Source organism: Camelus bactrianus, chromosome 28 (assembly GCF_048773025.1).
Source record: "Camelus bactrianus isolate YW-2024 breed Bactrian camel chromosome 28, ASM4877302v1, whole genome shotgun sequence".
In the NCBI taxonomy this organism is placed as follows: domain Eukaryota; kingdom Metazoa; phylum Chordata; class Mammalia; order Artiodactyla; family Camelidae; genus Camelus; species Camelus bactrianus.
In genome coordinates, this window is record NC_133566.1 from 16,642,789 (window position 1) to 16,665,389 (window position 22,601).

At 47.7% G+C, this 22,601-nt stretch overlaps 1 protein-coding gene across 4 annotated transcripts in view; it reads left to right on the plus strand.

Annotated features, from left to right (window-relative positions):
• ACOXL (acyl-CoA oxidase like) overlaps positions 1-22,601 on the plus strand; it is a 255,445-nt gene that overhangs the window by 58,586 nt on the left and 174,258 nt on the right. For all 4 annotated transcript variants that reach the window (XM_074354662.1, XM_074354663.1, XM_074354664.1 and 1 more), the window contains one exon: positions 9,192-9,226. In XM_074354662.1, the coding sequence (XP_074210763.1) occupies positions 9,192-9,226 (35 nt within the window). The remainder of the gene's footprint in view (positions 1-9,191; positions 9,227-22,601) is intronic.

Consider the following 22,601-nt stretch of genomic DNA (forward strand, 5'->3'; position numbering starts at 1 on the left):
TATCCAGTCATCTGTTGATGGACATTTAGGCTATTTCCATGTCTTGGCATGGTACATTCTTAAAATGGCAAAACTACAGGAGTGGAGAACAGGTTGATGGTTGCCAGGGGCTCAACAGGGATGAGAGTGGGAGGAAAATGGACGTATTTATAAAAAGGGCGACACGAGGGATCCCTTTGGTGACAGGAATGTTCTGCAGCTGGAATGTACTGAGGTCAGTATGCTCGTGACATTGCACTGCGGTTTTGCAAGATGTCACCATGGGAGGAAACATGGGACTTCTCCCTGTTATTTCTCTATATAACTTCTAATACCTGCATGGGAATCTACAATTATCTCCTACTAGAGAGTTTGCTTTAAAAATATATTGTCCCTTTTCAATAGTGGATCTGCTCCAGTCTTTTCACCAATGGTGTCATTTTTGATGGAGAGCCTCGTTTCAGCCTGTATCCCACATGCCTGGGGGGAGGGGTTTTTGTTCATTTGTTTAGAGAATTTATTTTTGGTAAAAATTAAAGGAGAAAAGAGGTAAAAGCTGGAAGGAAGAAGAATGTTTTTTTTTTTTTCCTTTGAAACTGGCTCCTTAAAAGTAATTTTGTGTTTTACACATTTGTAAACTGACTATACTTCACTTAAAAGAAAAAAAAGTATTTTTATGTTTTACATTAAAAAGAGATTTCCTTCCCTTGGGAGTTTTACTCTTGACTCGGATAAGAGTCTGGGGGTCAGAGTGGCTCAGCGAGCCGTGGTGGGGTCTCTAAGCTGCAGTGACAGGCTCGGAACGGCTTTTCATTTTCTTGTGTTTAACAGGCCAAAATCTACCTTAGCAATGCCCTGCAACACTTCGGTTATTGACCGCATGTAAGGGCGTCACCTACTTTTCCCCTGCAATCTGTGCACATTTCCTTTTCTTCTCTTCAGCCTCTTCCTCCAACCCTGACTGACTCTGACTTAATACTCAAGCTTTCACTTAAGTGGTGTTTGCCACCGAAAGTTCCAGAGCTTTCCGGAAGAGGTGTTCTGTGTGATGTAGGCTGCACACCTACATCCCCATCTGTCATCAGACCGATTTCTTTTACATGGAAGTTAGTTTTCTAGGAGAAGAGGGTGGGGTTTATTCATATTATCAAATACCCAAGCATTCATATCAAGAGAAGCAAAGAAACCAAAACCCACCGTTATTTTGTTGGAAACCTAAAACCTAAAAAAAAATACAGTCACTGACAAGCTGTAAGCGTCAGAGGAGCTACCTGGTGGTTCGTGAAGCTGTTTGGCAGCCCTGTTTATCCAGCTCTGGGTACCAGGCACACCAAGATGAGTAACCAGGCTCTGATGGACTCCCATGTGCTCAGGGTGCTGTGACCCAGGTGGACAGACCATGGCCACTTAATGACAGTGACAAGGATGACGGCTGGCCTCCTGGAGTCCTCACCATTACCAGGCCCTGAGAGCTCTCCCCGCCCACCCCAGGCTCCTGGGGAGGGGCTGCAGTTATTGTTGGCTCTCTGCAGAGGGTGCTACTGAGGTTGAGTGTGGGAGGAGAAGGGGGGCACGGTGGTCCCTCGACCCACAGCTCATGGGCTAGGTCCCTGGAAAATGCCTGGCAGAAGGGGCCCAGGTGCTGTTGCTGGGGTGGCAGCAACTCAAGACTCACAGATGTTTTTAATTTTGGGACAAAGCAAGTCCTTGTGAAAACCCATCTCCAAGCTTTCCAAGATGGCTGTTTTAACTTTTAGTCCGAAAGGATGGTGCCTGGCTCAGGTTCCTGGGGACAGCGGGGAGGAGCAGTGTAATCGGTCTTACCTTCTCAGTCATTTGAGGCTTTAGAGATTTAAAAACAACTTGTTTTCTCAGGTCGGTTAAACGATCACCGCCTACGTTTCAGGGTTCGTTCAATGTTAATTTCCAGTGATTTAGCAACTTGTCTTTTGCAGCGGGTTTTGAAGGTTTCAGATCTGAATTAGTAGGTTTCTTACAAAGCTGGAAGGAGCCTGTGCATGATACACGTCCCCTTCTTTTCCTTAACTTAAGTGTGACTTTTCCTTTAGATTTTTTTAAAATTTAATTTAAAGGGCCCAAGAAAGGCTAACATCATGAAATAAACTGAGTAATGACAAATTTGTTGCTGTTTTTCCTCCTCCTGCTTTTCCTGCTGTCTCCTCCCTCTTTTGGTGGAAACGACAGAGAGGAGCACAGTGGGGAGGGCAGGGCTGCAGCCTGGTGAGCCTTGCCCTTGGCCTTCACGGGGCCGGCCCCGTCCCTGTTTGTGGACAGCGTACCATGGATCTCGGCAGGCTGTGGACACCTCTCCCTGCTGAGTGGGTGATTGTCTGTGAGCACCGGGAGGCCTCATCTCCCCAGACCTCGCCCTAGGCCTGCCAGCCAGCCTTAGCCCACAGCAATTATCACCCCTGATGTTGAGTGTAGGACACCGACATGGTGCTAAGTAGTGAAAACAGTTTTAGTATGAACTCTATCATCATCATCATCATCATCGTTGTCGTAGTTACTAAGAGGTCATCTGTGCCGAGCCTGTTTCTAAGTTCTTTCCATCCATCATCTCGTCCAGTGTGTCCTAAACTTGACCCCTGGAGGACTGGCTATCTGCCCTGCACACCCCTGCCCCCCACCACTGGTGTTTCCGATTCAGTGGGTCCAGATCAGAGCCCGAGAATTTGCATTTCTCACACGTTCGCAGAAGATGGTGGTCCTGCTCCTCCTCGTCCCTGAGGTCTAGGTTAATCTGCCTAAAACCACCCCATGAAATAGGTAACATTACCCCCATTTTACAGTGAGGAAATGGGCAAGGAAAATTGGGGGACTTGACAACAAAACTCATTGCTACTGACCATACGCATCGGTTAGTCCAGCGCAGTTGATTTTTCAGGGGAAGTAGCAAGTGCCTAAGAAAGCCCTGAGTGGACGTCCAGGGCCAAGGGCGAGTGCGTGGCGGGGTGTGTGGTGGGTTTGAGGGTCAGGCATGAAGGGGCAGGAAGATCTGCAGTGACGCCTGGAGAAAGGCCAGCCCTAGAGGGTGCTGTTGGGGGGAGCTCGGGGGGCTTGGTTACTGGGAGGAGAGAACAGTGCTAGGAGGAGAGCCAGGGCCGGGGTTAACAGGTTGCACTGGGTGGATCAGTTTCTCCCGGCCCCCATCCTTGGTGCCCACGGGCTGTGGCTGTTTGTGTGGGATTCTGTCCACGCTGTGGCCCCCTCTTCTCCCCTTGGTGCCCCTTCTTCATGTCTCCCAGAAGAGGGGAGAGAATTGTAAAGAAAAAATGCAAGAGGAAAATAAGCATTCCTCTTCGAGTTTATTTTGTGATGTTACAAATCTCTGGACCCTGGAAATTAAAAAATAATAATAAGCTACAGAAAAAGCAGCCCAGAAGGGTAGGAAAGGGAAAGGTGACACGCAGAACAGGAAAGCTTTTTCCAAGTTTGTCACACACTCGTTAATTTAGATTTGAAGCTTTGAAAATCCAAAGAGAGGCTTGGCAAGGTGGAAAGCGAGGTTGCAGAGTGGTGGCCTTCTGGCCACATTTCACTGACATGTTTTGTTTGGCTCAGAGAGTATTTGACAAATATTCAAATCAGTGTAAAACGTGGGAGTTTTCATAACAAAACCCCTGGTTTCTAGCTTTTCTTGAGGAATGGGGAGCGCTGGTGATTGGGGCTGTGTTGGGGCTGTGGCTGGTTGGTGGCCAGCCATGTGAAAGGGCCAGGCTTGGGGTCACAGCCCCAGCCAGCACACCGCCCCTGGTCTAGAAAGTTCTGGATTCACACTTAGAGAACCATTCCCCATCAGGGTGACTTTGAGGCTGGCACTTTCTGGACTTTCCCCCTACCTGCCCCGGCAGCCTTGCGTGTGTGTGACAGCAGGTCGTAAACACGCAGCGCAGTGGGGCTGTGGGAACCGGATTCCCAGGAACACAGGGACCCTTGGTCCAGCAGGCATCAGGGAAGGGGCCCTGAGTGACAGTCTGTGCACTGGTAAGGGAAGTCCCCTGCTGCCTTCTAAGGCAGTGCCAACCATTTCTTTCCCTTAAGATTTAAAGAAAAAAATGGATTTTAAAAACACGTTTTCTAAAATTACACGTATTTTACAAGATCAGTGCAGTCCACGTGGTCCTTCGTAGGGCGTATCCGGCTGCAGCTGGTGCACTTCTGGGTGTTTTATGGCAAATTATTCTCAGATTACCCTTTAATGCAGGAAGGTTTGCCAGTTGTCTGAGCTCCCTGGGTCACAGAGAAAACCCTCGGACTTGATACAAAACAGCTGCCTCTGTCAGCTGTTCCAAAGAAGGAGCATTTTTAGGCCAAAGCAGCAGGAAAAAGGTTTTTGTAGCTGGTGGAGATTTTGAAAAAAATGTTAAATTACTCTCTCCTTGCCATTAAAAGGTGATTTCATTTTGTTCTTAACAAATTGTGTAAATCTAAAAGAAGTTCTCCGGATGGGAGTTTGTTAAGTGCTTTCTGGCAACACTTACAGTATGTCGAGGGGGTGGGGTGGGGGGAGGGTTCTCCAGGGAGGGCAGTGGCACAAAACTCCGCTGACCTCTGTGTCCCTGGGCCTCCTCTCGGGCTGGGCCGGGGTCAGGGGCCAATGCCCTGGGCCTCCCTCCTCTCTCTCCCCAGGGTCCCTGCTGAGACCAGCAACAAAAGGGTCAATTGTCTGAGGCCTCCCTTTGTCTCAGAGGCTCCTCCGGGCCTCTCTGAATGCCCAAGTGTCTCTGTGCACGCGGGGAGGTGCATGCATGCACGGCTGCAGGACTGTGTGTAGGTGTGTATATGGGCATGTCTGCTGGTGCAGACGAGTATTGTGTAAGCATGCGCATGTGTGCATGCACACAGGAACACACGTTTATTCACAGGTGCACCCGCATTCACATACTGTGCATGCGTACAAGTGTGTGGATGTGTCTGTGTATGTCTGTGTGCATGCACACAGGAACACACGTTTATTCACAGGCGCACCCGCATTCACATACTGTGCACGTGTACAAGTGTGTGGATGTGTCTGTGTATGTCTGTGTGCATGCACACAGGAACACACGTTTATTCACAGGCGCACCCGCATTCACATACTGTGCACGTGTACAAGTGTGTGGATGTGTCTGTGTATGTCTGTGTGCATGCACACAGGAACACACGTTTATTCACAGGCGCACCCGCATTCACATACTGTGCACGCGTACAAGTGTGTGGATGTGTCTGTGTATGTCTGTGTGCATGCACACGGGCGAGCTGGGTGTGAATGTGTGCACGTGTGCACGTGTGTGCGTGCACACACAGGCAGGGGTGAGACTTGCTTGAAGCGTTTCTGAGATGCTGATGCTTCTTAGCAGGGTGAAGGCTCGCAGAGGCCTGGCTGGCTTGTGACGTTCCCAAGGCCGAGGGAGACAGTGTGTCTGGCCCATGTCTCAGCAGATCACATAGTTACCTTTATGGGGTAATTGCTTTCTGGGCTCAGATAATATGTCGGAGTGAGGAGGAAGAGGAGCCCTGGAGAGGCTCCCTACACAGCTCACTGGCCTCGTTGGCCTCTTCCAGCGTGGGGTTTCATGGCGAGGCCCACAAGAACTTTCTCCAGTGTTCCAGCACCTTCGCAGAACTGCCTAATCGGATCCAGTGCCTCTGTGTGGAGTGTAAGCCAGGCTTCCAGAATGACCGTGCCAGGCCCCGTTCCCATCCACTCCATCATTCGGTTCTCACGTCGCTCTGGGCTCTTTGCACACAGTTCCCATCATCCTGTTCCCTTGCTCATCTCTAGACGTCTGTGTGATTCCAAGATTCCCACTTTCTCCCTTAACAAAGGTGTCCCTTAAAAATGATTCTAAAACATATTTGATTCAGAAGCCCAGAAAAGACTAATAAAAATGCTTAACTGAAATACACCTCCGTGAGGGATTTATCTCCCAGCCCCTTGTAACCAGTGCAGCTGCCATGTAACAACTTTTCCGTTTTTTTGTTTTTTTTTTTTTCTTATTCTTGTCTCTTTCCACGCCCATTTCCTCTCCCTGCTCCAGCAAGGGCTTATCTTTCAACTTTGGAAAAGCCACCAATTAAACAGTGCTCCAAAGCTTATCAAAATATTCAGTCAGTCAGATTGTCTTATAATTAGCCTGACTGTAAGCCAGGAGTTTTTAAATCCCAGGAAACGGGAAGCTACCCGGCATGTGAGATTTGTAAATTGCTCATCCTGACCTTTCTGGCTGCAGTTTCGGCTTTTATTTCATTCCTCCAAATAATTTCCTCCTTGTCCTTTAAATTCTTTTTTTTTTTAAATTGAAGTACAGTCAATGTGTCAGTTTCTGGTGTACAGCACAATGTCCCAGTCATGCATATATATATATATATATATATATATATATATTCGTTTTCATATTTTTTTCCATTAAAGGTTATTATAAGATATTGAGCATAGTTCCTGTGCTATACAAAAGAAACTTAAAAAAGATCTATTTTTATATATAGTGGCTAACATTTGTAAATCTCAAAACCCAAATTTATCCCTTCCCACCCCCTTTCCCTGGTAACCATAAGATTGTTTACTATGTCTGTGAGTCTGTTTCTATTTTGTAGATGAGTTCACAGTACCCTTTTTTTTTTTAGATGCCACATATGAGTGATATCATATGGTATTTTTCTTTCTCTTTCTGGCTTACTTCACTTAGAATGACAATCTCTGGGTCCATCCATGTTGCTGCAAATGGCATTATTTTATTCTTTTTTAAGGCTGAGTAGTATTCCATTGTATAAACATACCACAGCTTCTTTATCCAGTCATCCGTTGATGGACATTTAGGTTGCTTCCATGTCTTGGCTGTTGTAAATTCTCGATTGGCCCGGAGGCATAGTCCTCTTCTGTTTGCTGACGTCTCAAATATACTCCTGGCTTAGCTGAGCTAGACCACTGAATTAATTCAGGTGGAGGGGATGCGAAATCAACTTGTTGTATATTTCCTGCCTTCCCTTTTAGACAAGCTTTTCGTAAAATTAAGCCTCTTCTCACCGTTATTGGTTCCACACTCTGGGCCCCTGCAGTGGTGACACCCAGCAGAGCGACTCTGGAGCTGAGCTCTTCACACAGCAGCTGGGGGATTCTGCAATCTTGAGCGGGACAGAGGCATCGGACTTCCTTGGCGCAAAGATTTTACTTCTCCTAACTCTCCCTCCTGTTGGCTCTTCCCCACCCCTTCCACCGTCCCTCTGCCCCGGGACCCGCCTGTCATCTTGCAGAGTGCTGCAGAAGTTGCCCCCCACCCCCTCCTCCATGGGAGCCGGCGTCAAGGCAATGGCAGGGATGTGTTTGGGGATGCTAAGGTGCAACTGAGGTAGACTTTCTGCCCAGAAATGATATTATAGGTGATGCTTAGGTTTTTAAACTGCCATTGAGATTTTTCAAGCAGTCATGCCATAGTTCAGCTGCAGGTGGATTAACGAGACTTACCCAGGCATGGTTGTGGTTGACCGTTGTTTATTTTTTAAAGATTACTCTTTTTTAATTTCAATTTTTTTTGGGGGGGAGGAAGGAGGTAATTAGGTTTATTTATTCACTTATTATTATTATTATTTTTACTGGAAGTTCTGGATTTTGAACCCAGGACCTTGTGCGTGCTAGGCATGCACTCTACCACTGAGCTCTGCCCTCCCCTCTTGGCTATTGTTTTTTTACATGGTGAAATACTTCCAAAGTTCCAAAAATTAAACTTAAAAAAGACTTAAAAAATTAAGTTTTGGAAAGTGACAATATTTTCATCAATGGGGTATTGCCTATAAGCAGTGGTAGGAATTATTTATCCAGTTTTCCCCACCCATCGGTGCCGCACGTGGGCACACACACGGATATAAACACGTAGACAGACAAGTTGCTTCATCCTTATGTTACTCCTGTGGGAACATAATTACTCTGCCCATTTTGTAGTTGTGAACAATGAGGCTCCGAGAGTTTAAATAATGTGCTGACTCCGGTACAGTTAGCAGCTGAACATGGCTAGTCTGACCCTTCTAGAATCCACCCCTGACTGACCCTGAGTGAACCAGCTGAGGCCCACACCATGTGATTCGACCCTAGTTGTCCTTGAGAGGTTTCCACACCACCCCCGCAGGGCAAAGGGGAGATCGCAGCGCCCCCTCGGGCCCTCCTTGCTGCTCTGCCTGGCAACCGTGGACGCCGTCTCTTTATATCTCAGGTGTATCACAAATGAAATTTCCTTGCTGTCCTCGGAGTGCGGCCTGCTGGCCTTGAGCTGATGGGATCAGAGTGAAGTTTTGTGCTGATCTCTGGAGGGAAGGGAGGCTCTGGCCCAGGCGGTCAGTCCCCTGGCGTGGAGGGGGAGGGACCTGGGCGTGGCGGTGCTCTCCTAATTCGAACCTCAGAATCAGCCATGCTCTGCGGTCCCGTCTTTTCACGGCTTTGTCTCGGAGCTGAAAGAACCCTGTTTTGCTCATGGAAGCAGAAGCAGAACGGTGGTTGCCAGGGGCTGCAGGGTGGGGGTGCGTGGGAGAGGCTGGTCAAAGGACGCAAACCTCCAGTTATAAGACGTGTAAGTTCTGAGGCTTTAACGTACAGCGTGGTGGCTGTAGTTAACAATACCTTATTGTACAGTTGAAAGTAAGAGAGCAGACCTTAAGTGTTCTCACTCAAAAAAGAAGTAAAAGGCAACTCTATGAGGTGCTGAATGTATTCATTAACCTGATAATGTGTGGTAGCCATTCTGCAAGGTGTACGTCCACATGTCAAGTCAGCAGGTTGCACACTTTAAATAGACACATTTCGATTTGTCAGTTATACCTCCATACAAATGAACATTAAAATTTAAAAAATGTAAACATTTAATTTAACATTAAACATTTTTTTATATTTCAATAAAAATGGGAAGAAACATTAAAACATTTTTTAAAAGAAAAAGAAAGAGCCCTGTTTTGGAAATCTTTCCTGATGAGAGACACCGTCTGTCTAATCTGCAGTGGAATATTGTAGCCTCTTTAAGACCCCTTCAAAATGTGATTATCCTTGAAGAACCAAGTTGAAATTAAAGGTCTATCGTTAAAATGTGTTACTTACCAAGCGTTAGCGGGAGGGCATTTTGAATAAGCGTTTTAAAAAATTGACCGTGTTAAGTCAGTTTTCTTGTGAATTTAGCTTGCTCTTGTTATTTAATGCATATTTCTCTCTCTCCTTCTAATTGCAGGTTGGGTTGACGATAGCCATTCGCTACAGCCACAGGTAAAGTCACATTTTCTTCTTTTTAGAAGTATCCTTACTACTCTACGGCTGTAGGTTTGCTTGAGTCTCCAGGTTTCTGACCTTGGCTTTGGAGGCTGCTCTTCTTATGATGTTGTTACACAGACCTGAGTCCCATCGAGAGACCAGGCGACACTTGGAGGGTTGGAGAACTCAGGTTTATTGCCGGCGGGCCCACAGCAGTTAACACTGGACCCCGACTGTAGGTTTACACAGGCTTTTAGGTTTCAACTGAATTCGTGCCATATGCAAATGAGGTGTTAGAAATGGACGAATCAGGAGTGAGCTTTGGAACCAATGGAATTTTAGGGGTAAGTTTCATTTTCCTAGAAGCAAGCCATTTTATAGAAACACAAAAGCAGGAAGGCAGTGGCCCTGCCTGGGAGGTCTTGCTGGTCCCTTTGTGGGCTTTGCCTCTTCAATGTCAGTGTCACAGCAGTTAGATGAAATTGTTTTCGTTGCTCGACTGGCCAGAGCTAATCACGATTTGGAGGAATAAGATTTTGACATAAAAGCGGCGGCAGGTAGCACATTTCTTTTAAAACCAAGCCTGTGATGCTCTAGGGCAGAGACACGTAAGTGATTTCTGGTAATGAACTCTGTCCGAGGGTGAGAACCAGGAACCAGGATGTCCTGCGTGAGAGGCGAAGCCAGGCGAGGGCTTGTTAGTGAAACCCCCTGCCCCCTCCACGCGGGCACCCCCACTCCTGTCTTGGGTCCATCTGAGAATGAACGAAATCCCTTCTTGTCTCATGCTTTCCACCTTTGTCTCAATTGTATCATGTTTATGAAAAATGTTTGTTTCTTGTATTAGTATTAACCTTTGCCCTGTGCACACATCAAAATGTATTAAGATGTTGAATTAAGATCCAGCCCCATGGAGGGGCCATAAGCAAAGTGCCCCCTGTCCTGACACAAACCATGCTCACAGCCTCTCTAGAGTGCCATCCACCCGTGTTGGGCTTCAGCTTACCTTCCTGGGGTACCCACAGAGTGTGGCTTGGGACATCTGGCCAGCGCTCCACAAACAAACCGTAGTTACCTGATTTCGAAGTGAGGCTGCCTTCTAAAAATGCTTGGAACAAGTGATACGCCAGGCTTACATTTAAATGTGAATCGGGCAGTGATGTGGGCAGTCCCGGGGACCTCGGAGGGCAACTATGAACACTTAGAGTAGAGATATCTCTTCCAAACCTTGCTTTCAGTTCTTTTGGGTAGATAGCCACAAACGGAATTGGTGGACCAGCTGGCAGTTTTGTTTTTAGGCTCTTGAGGAGTGTGCCACACTGTTTTCCTGTTGATGCCTTTTTCAGATGGGTTGTTTCTTATGTCTCCATAGTTCTTCGTCACTTTAAGAGCTCACGCTTGCTACTGAGAGACGGCTTCCAATTCCCTTGTTACGTTTACCCAGAACCCAGATGATGGAATTGAGGGCTTCCTGGGTCCTTTTTGTGTGGAAAGAGATATTTTTGGAAATAAGGTTTGGGACTTTAGGTTCTAATCACCGGTCTCCAGCCAATGGCGGTGGTGGAGAGAACCCAGCGGGCTTCTTCTGTAGATGGGGGAGATGAAGGAGGCCAACGTGGTTCCGAGATGCCAATAATGGGAGATACTGAAGAGGAACAGATCGGGGATTCAAAGGACATCGGTGTGGGAGGAGGGGAAGGAGTCACTAAAATCCTGTAACCCTGTGAGCAGGCAGCCCCTCTCAGGCTGCTGCAGACATGGAGGCAGAGCTGCCTGCAGCAAGAGGGGCCTTTGTGTGGCAAAAGGGGGCTTAGGGCCTGAAGGGTGCCTGGTTTTGTTGTCATGCATTTGCACTGGTGTTTTCAGCTACCAAATCTCCCTCATTACAGTGAAAGGTGCTCAGAGTTAGGAGCACCCTCTCCCCTCACCCCTGCCCCAGCCCCACACTAACTCAGGCACACGCTAACCATCCCCACTCCGGCCCCGTCGTGGTGGTTCCGCATCTAACTCCTGCTCCGCCAGTTACTCCAGACCTGTGTGTTTGGCATAGAAGTGCGTGCGTGTGAGCGTGCATGCGTGTGCATGTGTGTGTGTGAGTCATGGTGCAGGATAAGGGGCTGAGGAGTCGGGAAGTGGAGAATGACACAGTCATATTTGATGGTATCGTTTCAGGTGAGGAAGAGCATCCTCCATGACCAGCTGTGCCTTTGACAGCAAACCCCGCGAGCATTTCATGTATTATCATGGCATTTTAATTTATTTTTGTAAAGTCAAGTCCTTTTCACAGAGTGGAAAATTGCCCCTTGATGTTCATTCCCTACTGTTTGGCTTGAGGTTTTCGGGTGGAATCCACACGGCGGTGACAGCTGGGTAACCCCCAGAAGCGCCCTTTGCAGATAACAGCTCTCGGGGCCCCACCACCCACACAGCGGGGGGAAATTGTCCCCGCTGTGTGGGTGTTTTGTTTTTTTCTTCTTCTACAAGATTGAAAGAGAGTTTAGATGTTCTTCCTGCCTGTCCAGGGCAGCAACCTGAGGAAGCCTGCTCCCTGAGAAGCCCTGGGCCAGGACTCACCGGGCCCAGAGCAATGCGCTCACCTCCACCTCTGGTTTCCCTGATGCGATGGAGGGGCCAACAGCATGGGGTTTCTGCACATGGCACTCACAGATCATGTTTCTAAGAAAAGCTCGTGAGAGCAATGAACCCCCACAGAATTATTTCGTTTTGTTTTTTGCTTTTGTCTGTTGTCCTTTTAAGGAACAAGGAAGGAAAGGAAGTTTCCATTTGGCTCTGTTATAGTCAAGTGGAGGGCCACAGAGTTTTGACTTTTAGATGAAGACTCAAGGTACATCATTCTCACAACTGACTTCTTCCTGTCAATTTCTTAGAGACCCTAAGAAGGGCCAAACCTGGCACCGCATTCAGGCCTGTGCTCCAAACCTAATATTGGAGTTGCAGGTACCAGACCCCTAACAGGCTTTGAGGTCCCTTGAGGGCTGGCGAGGGGAAGGGAGAGTTGGGGAGCCCGCATGTGATTAGTCCTAGAGAAGTGGGGAGAGTTGACGGCTTGACAGGCAGCCTGAGCTGGACGAAGGTGGGCGTGGCCTCCCACTGCAGAGGCAACCCCCCTGGTTAAAGGTCATTCCGTGTCTGCCTTCGGGGTATTCGTTCTGAATGAGCCCAGAGGGCCTAGCAGGACGTGCAGGGGTCCTGTGCTTCTGCATTCTGATTTAGATTAGAAGCAGAGTTTGAAGTTCCTAGATGAATCAAAACGGACAGGCTGCATCAATGAGCAAATGAAATTGTCATCTTGAAACCCAGAGGGAAGAAAAGACAAGAAACAGGACCGTCAGGCCCACTGGACGTTGGTTTCAAACACTTAGCGACTCTTATTTGGGGCTGGTTTGATCTTGTGGAGACAGCTGGGGGAGATTGTTGTTCTCCAAATTTAGTAAAAATAAACAAAGATGCCTTTCTGGCCTTTTTTCCCCTTCCAGAGAAGAGTTGTTTCTGTCGCTGAAGCTCTCTGGCCAACCGTTCCTTCTGTCTGTTTTTCAGACTTCATGGTGAGGCCCCGACCTGGTTTATACACAGGGTTGCCAAGAAATTTATTCAATTCCAATGGTATAATCTTAAAAGCAAAGCCATCTTTTGGAAGGTTGCATTTTCTTTTATATAACCTAAACACAAAAGATTGTGCCCGGAGAGTAGAATATGAATATTCACACGGTGTCTGAGTTAAGGTGATGAGGTACTTGGGGGCCGGGATTGTACAGCTGAGCTGGGCGATGTGCCTGGTGAGCGGGAGATGCTTCTCGGGGTCCAGGGGAGTAAGGAGTAGATGGACGTGCCTTCCTGTGCCTCTCCATCCCCTTTTAACCCCTTGTCTAGTATCAAGTCAGTGGCTTTGTCCTCTTGGGAACTTCTGGTCCCAGCTCTTGGCCGTTTTCCCAGTCAAATCTGCTCATTGCATATCTGTTGCCACCTTCACAGGGTGGCCTCCAAGTGAATCTTTTGCATGCACCAAGGGGGTCTTTCTCCAAAGCAGATCTGATCATGCCCCTCCCACTCAGGAGCTCACATGGGCTTCTGCACCCAGAGAACAGAATTCTGATCCTTAGCAGGGGCTCCAGACCTCACCCCCCACTTCTGTCTCCTCCCACTTTACAACCCTGCGCTTCCTTCCTAGAGGAATCCTCGCTCTTTTTCCTTTGAAGAATTAACTCCCCTCCTTTCTCCTGCATTAGCGAACTCCTGCTCACCCTCCAATGGCCCCTGAGATGTCACCTCTTTTTCAGTGCTTCATCAAGGAATGATTTCCTTTCTGTTGTACGTCTCAGGGCTACTTCTCAGGTCAGACCCCAAACACGATGTCTTTTTCTTTGTGTCTCAGGTAGCAGGTTGGACAGGCCAACTGCCTTCCTGTCATTCCGACACGTGCTCCTCTGCATCAGAACACGTGACCCTCACAACCCAGCCCATAAAGCCAAGGCCATTTGGCAAAGCTATTCCGTGTGAGTGGGTCTGGGAGGAACTGGTTAGTCTTTCTGTGATAATAATCTCTGAAAGATAACCACTCTTATACTTTCAAAGAGAAAAGGCACCCAACTCAAATTGATCTGGAGATTCAACGCAACCCAAATGAAAATGCAGAAACATAAATGTGTACTGATAAGATAATTCAAAAAATGACAAGCTAATTCAAAAATTTATATGTAAAGGGAAAAGACCTAGAATAGCCAAAGCAATTTTGAAGAAGAACAGAGTTGGGAGCCTTGTATGTCCCGACTTCAGGACTTACTGTAAAGCTACAGTAATGAAGAGAGTGTGACGCTGGTGAAAGATAGACATACAGGTCAGTGGAACAAAAGAGCATCTCCAGTGAGACCCACACATACGTGATCAGCTGATTTTCCACAAAAGAGCCAAGATAACTCAACAGAGAAAGGATGATCATACTGCAAACCCTCAACCCGTCTCTTACAACATGTATAACAACGAACAAAACTGGATCATGGGCCTAAACTAAAAGCAAAACATTGAAACTTTATGGAAGAAAACATAACAGTGCATCTCTGTGACCTTGGGCCAAAGATTGCTTCGGACCCAAAAAGGATGAACTATAAAAGTAGGTAAAATGGATTTTATCAAAATGGAAAACACCTGTTCTTTGAAAAAAGCCACTGCTAAGAAACTAAAAGACAAACAACAAACCAGAAGAAAATACTTTCAAAACACTTATCTGATAAAGGACTTGTATCCAGAATGTGTGTGGAACTCTCACAACCCTTAGGTAAGAAAGCAGTTTGATAAATGTGCAGAAATTCTTGAACTGATGCTTGACTGAAGAGATACAGATGGCAAATCAGCACAGGAAGAGATGCTCAACATTGTCAGTCATTAAGGAAATGCAGATTAAGACCACGACGAACTACCATGTGTCAGGATGGCGTTAAAAAAGTAGCACCAACAATAAAACACAAAACTGGACGTCTCTGTCCAGTACGAAGGTGCTGACGAGGATACAGGGTATCTGGAACTCTTATCCATTGCTGGTGGGAAGACAAAACGGCGCGGCTAATTTGGAAAACACTTTGGTAGTTTCTTGCAATGTTAAACCGTACATTACTGTGCAACCCAGTGACTCCCAGGTACTCTAGACACGAGGGAAATGGACACATTCGCCCACACCGAGACTTGTATGCAGATAGCCATTGCGGCTCTTTTCACAACAGCCCCAAACGCAAAACAACCTTAACTGTCCTTCCGCTGGGAAGTCGGATAAACAAACTTCCACGTGCCACTTTTCACTGGCACATCCACGCAATGAAATCCTACTCAGCAATGAAAAGGCGTTACGCTGAGTGAAAGAAATTAAGACCCCAGAGGGCACATATGGTATGATGCCCTGTGTATGATGGTGTGGAAAAGGGAGAACTACCAAGGAAGAAAGCAGGTCCGTGGTTGCTCGGGCTGAGGGCGGGGTTGACTGGAAAGCGGCATGAAGGATTCTGGGGGAGGTGATAGACGCATTCTGCATCTTGGTGGTGGTTGCAGGACTGGGTATGTTTGTCAAAGCTCACAGAACTCTAACTCCAAGGATGGGTGAATTTCACTGCAGTGGAGTTACAGTGAACTTGAACTGGAGCGAGCAAGGTTGGGGAGAGCCCGGGCCACTTTTTGCACTGAGACCACCGTGTCTGAGGCCATGAGGGCAGTCCTGTGTCCAGGTGCTTCTGGGTACAGTCTCAGGGCTTCTGCACATGGAATTAGCCTGTGATTTGTGTGCCCAGGATGAGGCATCGATTCCCTAGTTTCGCTCACCCCGTCATTATCAGAGAAGGCCGTTTACACAGGTAACTGCACACAGTCTATCTGGCTGGTTAGCTTCACATGAGCCTGTTCACGGGTGCTGTCAGGACTTTGTCAGCCACGGACTTTTCAGATGGGTGCAGGAGTGAGGCTGTCTCGGGGTGGGGCGGTTCAGCTGGAGGCAGTAGGATTTGACTTTACTCTACCCACAAGGCTGCTGCCAGGGCGGGGAGGGCTCGAGGGGCTGCCGAGGTCTGCCTGCGCCGGCTATCCAGTCTGGGGTCGCCCTGAGCCCGTAGAGGGCGCTGGGATGACATGCCGGGCTGGGCTGGCTCCCCTCCCAGTGGAGGCCCCCGTGCAGGTGCCTGAGGTCACGTTCCAGAGGCGCTGCTCATCTCATCCATCTGGAAAACTCATTGGCCGCTGGCCTCTCCCCGGAGACCCGGGGAATGGGGTGCAGCTGCTCCAGCTCTCACCAGTGAGAAAGTGGTTAGAAAGCAGCTCTGTGTTCCACCCCGGCTGCCCAGGCGTGAGAGGCAGATGTCACCCCAGCTCCCACTTAGTTGATTGTCCCTGGGTATTGAGCAGGGGGCAGGGCACCAGGCACCCAGTGAGCAAGGCTCCTTGAGCACAGAGAAATGAGCCTGGACAAAGACCATCGGCGCCCCTCATGGTGCTGAGAGGAGCAGCCCCTCTGCCAGCTCAGGACCACTGCCCAGGGCAGTGCTTATGACAGCCTCTCCTCACGAGGGGACGTGCGGGTCCCCTGTGTATTCCCTTGACAGGTGCCGTATCGCCCCGGTCCAGCGGGTCACATGGCATCGAGTGTGCATCACCCATTTTTGGGGAGGAGAGTTTACCAAGGCCCGGCTTGTGTTTCCATTAAGTGGGAGAGGACAGAGGGCTTCTCTGTTCAGGCTGATGTGTTGCAGGAGTTGGAGGGGGGTCTGGTCCACTGAAGGCTTTTGTTTGGCTTTACCCACAAGCTCGGCTTTAAGTTCTACACTCCCTCATCCTGAAGGGTGTTTCCCAAGTTTTAATGTACAGTGAACTTGGCAAGATCCTGAGGCTAGTACGCTAGCCACAGAAAGTTCTAGACTTTTCTCCTTCTAGTCACCCAGGTGCCTTGGGTGACTTTGGCTTATGAATGACATTTTGGCCTCTTATGTGGCTCCAACTACCTATACTCAAGAACATGCTGCAGACTCTAAATTCCACAGCTTTTTTTTTTTTGTTTTCCTGAGGTATCTTATCACTTAGCCTTTGCTTCCTGCTGAGGTTGGTAGAGTTCCAAGTGCCATGGAGAGAAGTAAATATGTAAATTTACCCTCGCTGGTCTTTTGTGAGGTAGACCGACTGCTGGTCACGGTGGCTCGTTCTGTTGTACGAGACTGTCTCCACCTCCTTCGAGTCCACGGCGGGTGGAGGTGGTGAGGGGGTGCTTAGAGGCACAGAAGGAGTCTGTGCTCTTGTGTCCTCATGTGGAGGTGGCCTCTGCTGTCCACAGCGTCCCTCCTCCAGAGAGCAAGTTGCTCCCTCATCCCTGTTCCCATTGGCGGTGGCCTTGTACGTGGCTGGACATCTTGTAGTTATTTAACTATTCACGCCCTGGACCAGTGGTTCTAAACTGGGGTGATTTTGCCTCTCAGGGACATCTGGTGACATTTTTGGTTGTCCTAACGTGGGTGGAGGCCAGGGGTGCTGCTGACCATCCTACAATGCGCCAGACAGCCCCCTCACTGCAAAGAACTCTCTGGCCCCAAACGTGAATAGTCGCAAAGCAGAAAAACCCTGCCCTGGACTGAGAGCTTCTCAAGGTTGGCACAGTATTTATTCCTTTTCCCACCTTCAGGGCTGCACTCAGTAGTACAGATCGAATCACATCTGTTATTAAGAGGCTCACATGCTGGGTTGGCTTTTGTGCTGACAAAATACTGTCTAATATTCCCTGAAAATCTTTTTGTTCTGTTTTATCTCTTTGCTTGTGTGTTTAAACTCGGAAGTTAGATTAGCTTCCAGTGAATCATGCTAATAGGTGGGGGAGAATGGCAGCCCCTCCTAAACGGTAGATCATCCTGAATCCACTGAGGGTCGTCCGTGCAACAGGATAGAAATATCCGTCAACGGTTAGACTCGCTGTCACCCTTGGAGCCAGCCCTCTCCCGTTCCTAGTTTGGTTTTCATTGGAGACACGCTGGAGGGTCCTGCCCTGTTGATAATCCACAAGGTGTGACAAGTAATTGGAAAGTGATTGATCATTTTTCCTTGACTGTCCCATTTCCAGTTTCCCTCTCTCTACCCCTGATCCCATTTTTAATCTGAAGAGGAAAAAGAAACAAAATCCAGAACATTAAAAAACATCCAATTGCATGAAGATTCATTTGTTTGTTCATTCAAGCAGAAAATCAATATTGAGTATTTACCATGACTAGATAAAGGTAAAAAGTATGCTGTGTCTGCCTCTGGTGAGTCTGTTGCAAATACTGTACAATTAAGGGCATAAAGGAAGTGTTTGATGTACTGGGGCATGAGTGTATGTGCGTGTATCGGCGGGTAGGGTGTGCCAGGCTCCATAAGGTGGGCCCGAAGCAACTTCTGGAGGAGAAGAAGAGATTGGCAGGCAGAGGGCGGGTGGAGGACATGGCCAGTGTTGCTGGTGCAACTTCTAGAACCCCGTCCTGTCTGTGGCTCTCTGTGATGGTCCAGGTTAGAGGCTCAGTGGGTCCTCATGGAGGAAGCAGGACATGATAGTTTTATACCAGGTGGACACAGGGATTCCAGCTCAGGCCCCTGACTCCCAACAGAAGACGTGTTTCCCACAGCGCGTCACCAGTGCGATGGCGGGTCCTGGGGCTGACTCCACGAGGCTTATGGTCTTGCTCCAGCCCCAGCCCCAACCCCTGGGGAGGGGTGTTTGTTTGCAGGTCACTGCTGGAGATACAGCCTGGTGGGAGAGCAATTAAATAACGTTTGGGCTGGAAGGGCAGGCAATGCGGATGGAAAGCTTCCTTTTAAAAATTTTTACTTAAGTGAAAACTGAGTCGATTTATGGAAATATGTTAAGGAGACTTCAGGTGGTGTGTTGATATGATGGAAGCCATTGAGCGCTGTCCATGAGTCAGAAGTCCAGAAAAGCCCACTTGATCCTGGGGAGAGGTGGCACCTTGCCAAGTGACCCAGGACGGACGAGGCTTTTCTGAGTTTTTATTTCATCCCTTGAGAAAGGGAGGGAGACAATGGCCCCCGTCCCTCTGGGGCAGGGCTAAGCATTCAGAGACCACTGCTCTGGCTCAGCCTGTCCCCTCCCCTCCATCTCTCAGATGGCAGGAGTTGGGGCCAGGGACGGGGGAAGCTACCATCCTGTGCTCCAAGACACTTTCCCAGTTGAGACAGTTGATCAACCCCAAGGGGCCTGATTGGTTTGGAAGGAAACCTTTTAGGATCTTCTTTTTAATCACGTGTCTTCTGTGATGAAAGTAGATGGGAGTGGGGAGAAACGGTAGGTGTTGGAGATGTCTGCTCATAAAAAAGGAAATTTTACTGTTTCTTTTTTCATACTTGTTACTTTTTTTTTTGTATACTTGAAAGCAACGGTAAAAGAAAAAAAAACAAACAAACAGTGATTCTGCCAGTTGCCACCAGTTAACCTTGACCTTAAAACCAGTCTTGATGTGGATGAAATGGCAGCGTGCTTTGCTTTAGATGTTGCAGGCTTCCCCCTTTTAGTCTCTTAGTCTCTAAGATGGGCATTACTGATTCTGTTTTATAGGTAAGTGTGTTAATGCTCAGAGAGGTTGAGGAATTTGTCCAAGGCTGCACAGCTAATTAATAAAGACCATGCTTTTCCAAGTATATTAGGAGCCCCCATTAACCTGCGCAGAGCTGTGAATATGAGATGCCATTTGAGAAAATGCTCCAAACAAATCAAAGAGCAACTTTATAGGAGAAGATACAAGGAAGGGCCCGATTTGCTGTCAGAGAAATAAAATACAGTCATTCCTTGGTATCAGCAGGGAATTGGTTCCAGGACGCCCCTCAGATACCAAAATCCAAGGATGCTCAAGTCCCTTATATAAAAAATAGTATTTGCATATAACCTATCCACACCTTCTGTATACAATGTAAATGCTATGTAAGTAGTTACTGTGTGCAACAAATTCAAGTTTTGCTTTTGGGAATTTTCTGGAATTTTTTTTTTTTAATTTGTACTTGGTTGAATCTGCAGATGTGGAACTTGCAGATTTGGAGAGCTGGCTGTAAACAGTGTGTGCTGTGAAATAAGAAGATCTTGTGTGCTAAGGCGATATACAATGTAAATCTCAACTCTTGCTTGGAATAACAACTGTGCTGGCTTTACTAAGACTCAGATGATTTCGCTAAGGCTATCTGATAATTCTCTCTGTGCATCAGAGTCTTCTTTATCCATTCTTGCCTTTTTTCACTGAACAGTTATTTTGTATCAAGCAGGATGCCTTTAGCTATGAGTAACAGGAAACCCTGGCTGAACTGTTTTAAGTGGTAAGTGGGTTGTTTTCTCGCTTAATGATTCCTGACGTGAGGCAGTTTCAGGGTGGTTATTTCAGTAGCTCATGACATCCTCAAGGACCAGGGTTGCTTTGATCTTTCTTCTCTGCAACCCTCAGCATATTGGTTTTGTCTTTGGCTGACTCCCTCATGGTCACAAAATGGCTGCTGAGGTTCTTGCTGTCACATGCAGATACAACATTTTGCAGAAGAATGTCTATATGTCATTTTGTAGCAGCATGGAAACTTTTTCCCCCAGAAACCCTTCAAGAAACTTCCCTTCATCTCTCTTTGGCCAGATAAACCACCTGTCTCTTCCTAAATCCCCATCACTGAAAAGGGAAATTGGTTTGGTGAAGTACAGTGACTCCATGGAGGATGAGGGATGACATCAACAAAATTGGGACTCTATTACTGAGGAGGGAGCGAAGAGGAGTCAGACCAACAACTGGAAATATTACTACCTATTTCAAATGTATTTTTATTATGGCAGATTTCAAATACAACGGGGATAGCAAAGGGGAGTCCCAATTACTCTTCTCCTGGTTTCTGCAGTTACCAACATTTTGACAATTCTGGTTCATCTCTATCCTGCCCTCTGTCTTCTGTTAGAGTATTTTAAAAGGAATCCCAGATACATCATTTAAAAAAAATGTGCTCTGTATATACATTGAGTGCCTTCTATATGCCTCGTCACTCACCCAAAGAGAAAAGCTGTTTCAAGGGACAAGAGCTTAGTGAAGACTGACCTGGGATTAACTACTTTTTGCTCAGGAGAAAAGACTACATTCCCTGAAACAAAGGAACATGCCATGTCCAGGGCTCAGGGTTTCCTCCCACGCTTTTGTTCTGGCTGCATCTGGAGTCCTTGGGATGCTAGGGAACAGGTGTCCTGGGAGGGTCGGGGAAGGGGGGCCGGGGGTTGGGGTCCTCCCTGCCCCACCCCCAGGTCAGGCAGGGAAGGTGAGTGGAAGTTCGGCGTCTCATGTGTCATTTCCACTCTCCGGCGGATGAGGTGAATGCTTTCTAAGAGTGGGTTCTGGTCTGGGGGCACCTGTTTCTGCGTGTTAATAGATTTCTGGGGTAAGACAGAGCTGGATGATGTCAGCTGCAGGTGTGTGAGCCTGTGGTGGCGGTCTGCCGCTTGCCATTTGTTTCCCTAGGCGTTTCGAGCCACGTCTGTCCTCAGCTGTGAGGGTGTATTCACCAGCAGGCTGAAGAAAGAGATGTTTTTAACCAGAACAGAAAGTCAGATGTCACCAGTTGACTCTGGGCTGGGTTGTAAACACATGTACTTTCCTTCTGACTTGAGCTGATTTCATTTAGGTATGAAACAAAAGACTTTTTTTTTTTTCTTGCAAATATCACGGTGGCCGTAAGAGTACATTTCCACGTACCCTTTTCTGCGTTTCCCTGAGCCCACCTGTTTCATTACAAGTTTAAAAGACCCCCTCTTCCTCCGGGTGTGTGAAACAGGAAGCCTGACTTCTTACTTTCCTCCAGTTTTTAGACATTTGCTCCTTTGACGAGCATTCACATGCCTCACGAGGGGTAGTACCTTTGTATAGAACATAAAAAGCAATTCGCCATTTCGCTAAACATGTTCCTCATTTCTACAGGACAATTAAAGGTCAGATGGCAAAGCTGAACCGGTTATAGCTCTGTGTTCAGGCCGTGCTTAACCTGAGCTGATTTTATCTACCTGGGTTTTTGCAAAATGTTAGTGTTTGCACAGTGAGTTTAAAAACAGAAGTCTTTTGCATAACTGTATTTGAAAAATCTAAAAGCAGGAAAAAGAAAGAGTGTGGAATAATGATGTGAAATGATGCCATTTGACTCAGTGTTTTGCTAGCCCGGATGGCTTTTGGAGCAGTTCGTCTTTTCTTAGCGGAGCTTTCTAGAATGTGCGTGTTGTGGTCGGGTGCCCTTTGTTTGGTGCACTGTGCATTTCGGTGCTATGTGAGAATCCATTCGACCCCGATACGTTTTATTTGACATGCACAGCTGGGTCGCTGGAGCATAGTCCAGGCCATTAAAAAGAATGCAAAAGAAAACACAGACAACCTATTCATCAGAACTCTGTGAAAGGGCGACTCACTGGGGCAGCCTCTGGCGGGAGTGCACCTGGGGGAGAGGGAGGGGGAGGACCAGGTGGGTGCCCAGGGCGAGAGGCACAGGAAACGCAGCTGCCGTTGACCTCTGACGCGTCCCGTGGCCAGGGGCTTGGCCAAAGGTGAAACCTGATTGCACTTCCAACATGTGGAATCTTATTTTAGGGTGCTCTGCACACAGGAGGGTTGATCGGCTGGACTGAACTCTTATTTGCTGAGGGGGATAGGTCTCCCCAGGCACCCCTCAGTCTCACCAAAGAGGGAAGAGCTAAGGCAGCTTCTGGAATCCTTGGAAAACCTTTCTTCAGCCACAAGGATGTTCCAGTGACCTCAGCCCAATTCGTATAACCTGCCTAGCCTCCAAGCCGTCTTCTTCCTGCTTCCTACGTGTGAGTTAGCAGCCCTGGTTGTGCATCTGTGCTTTTATCCAGGATAGCATGTTT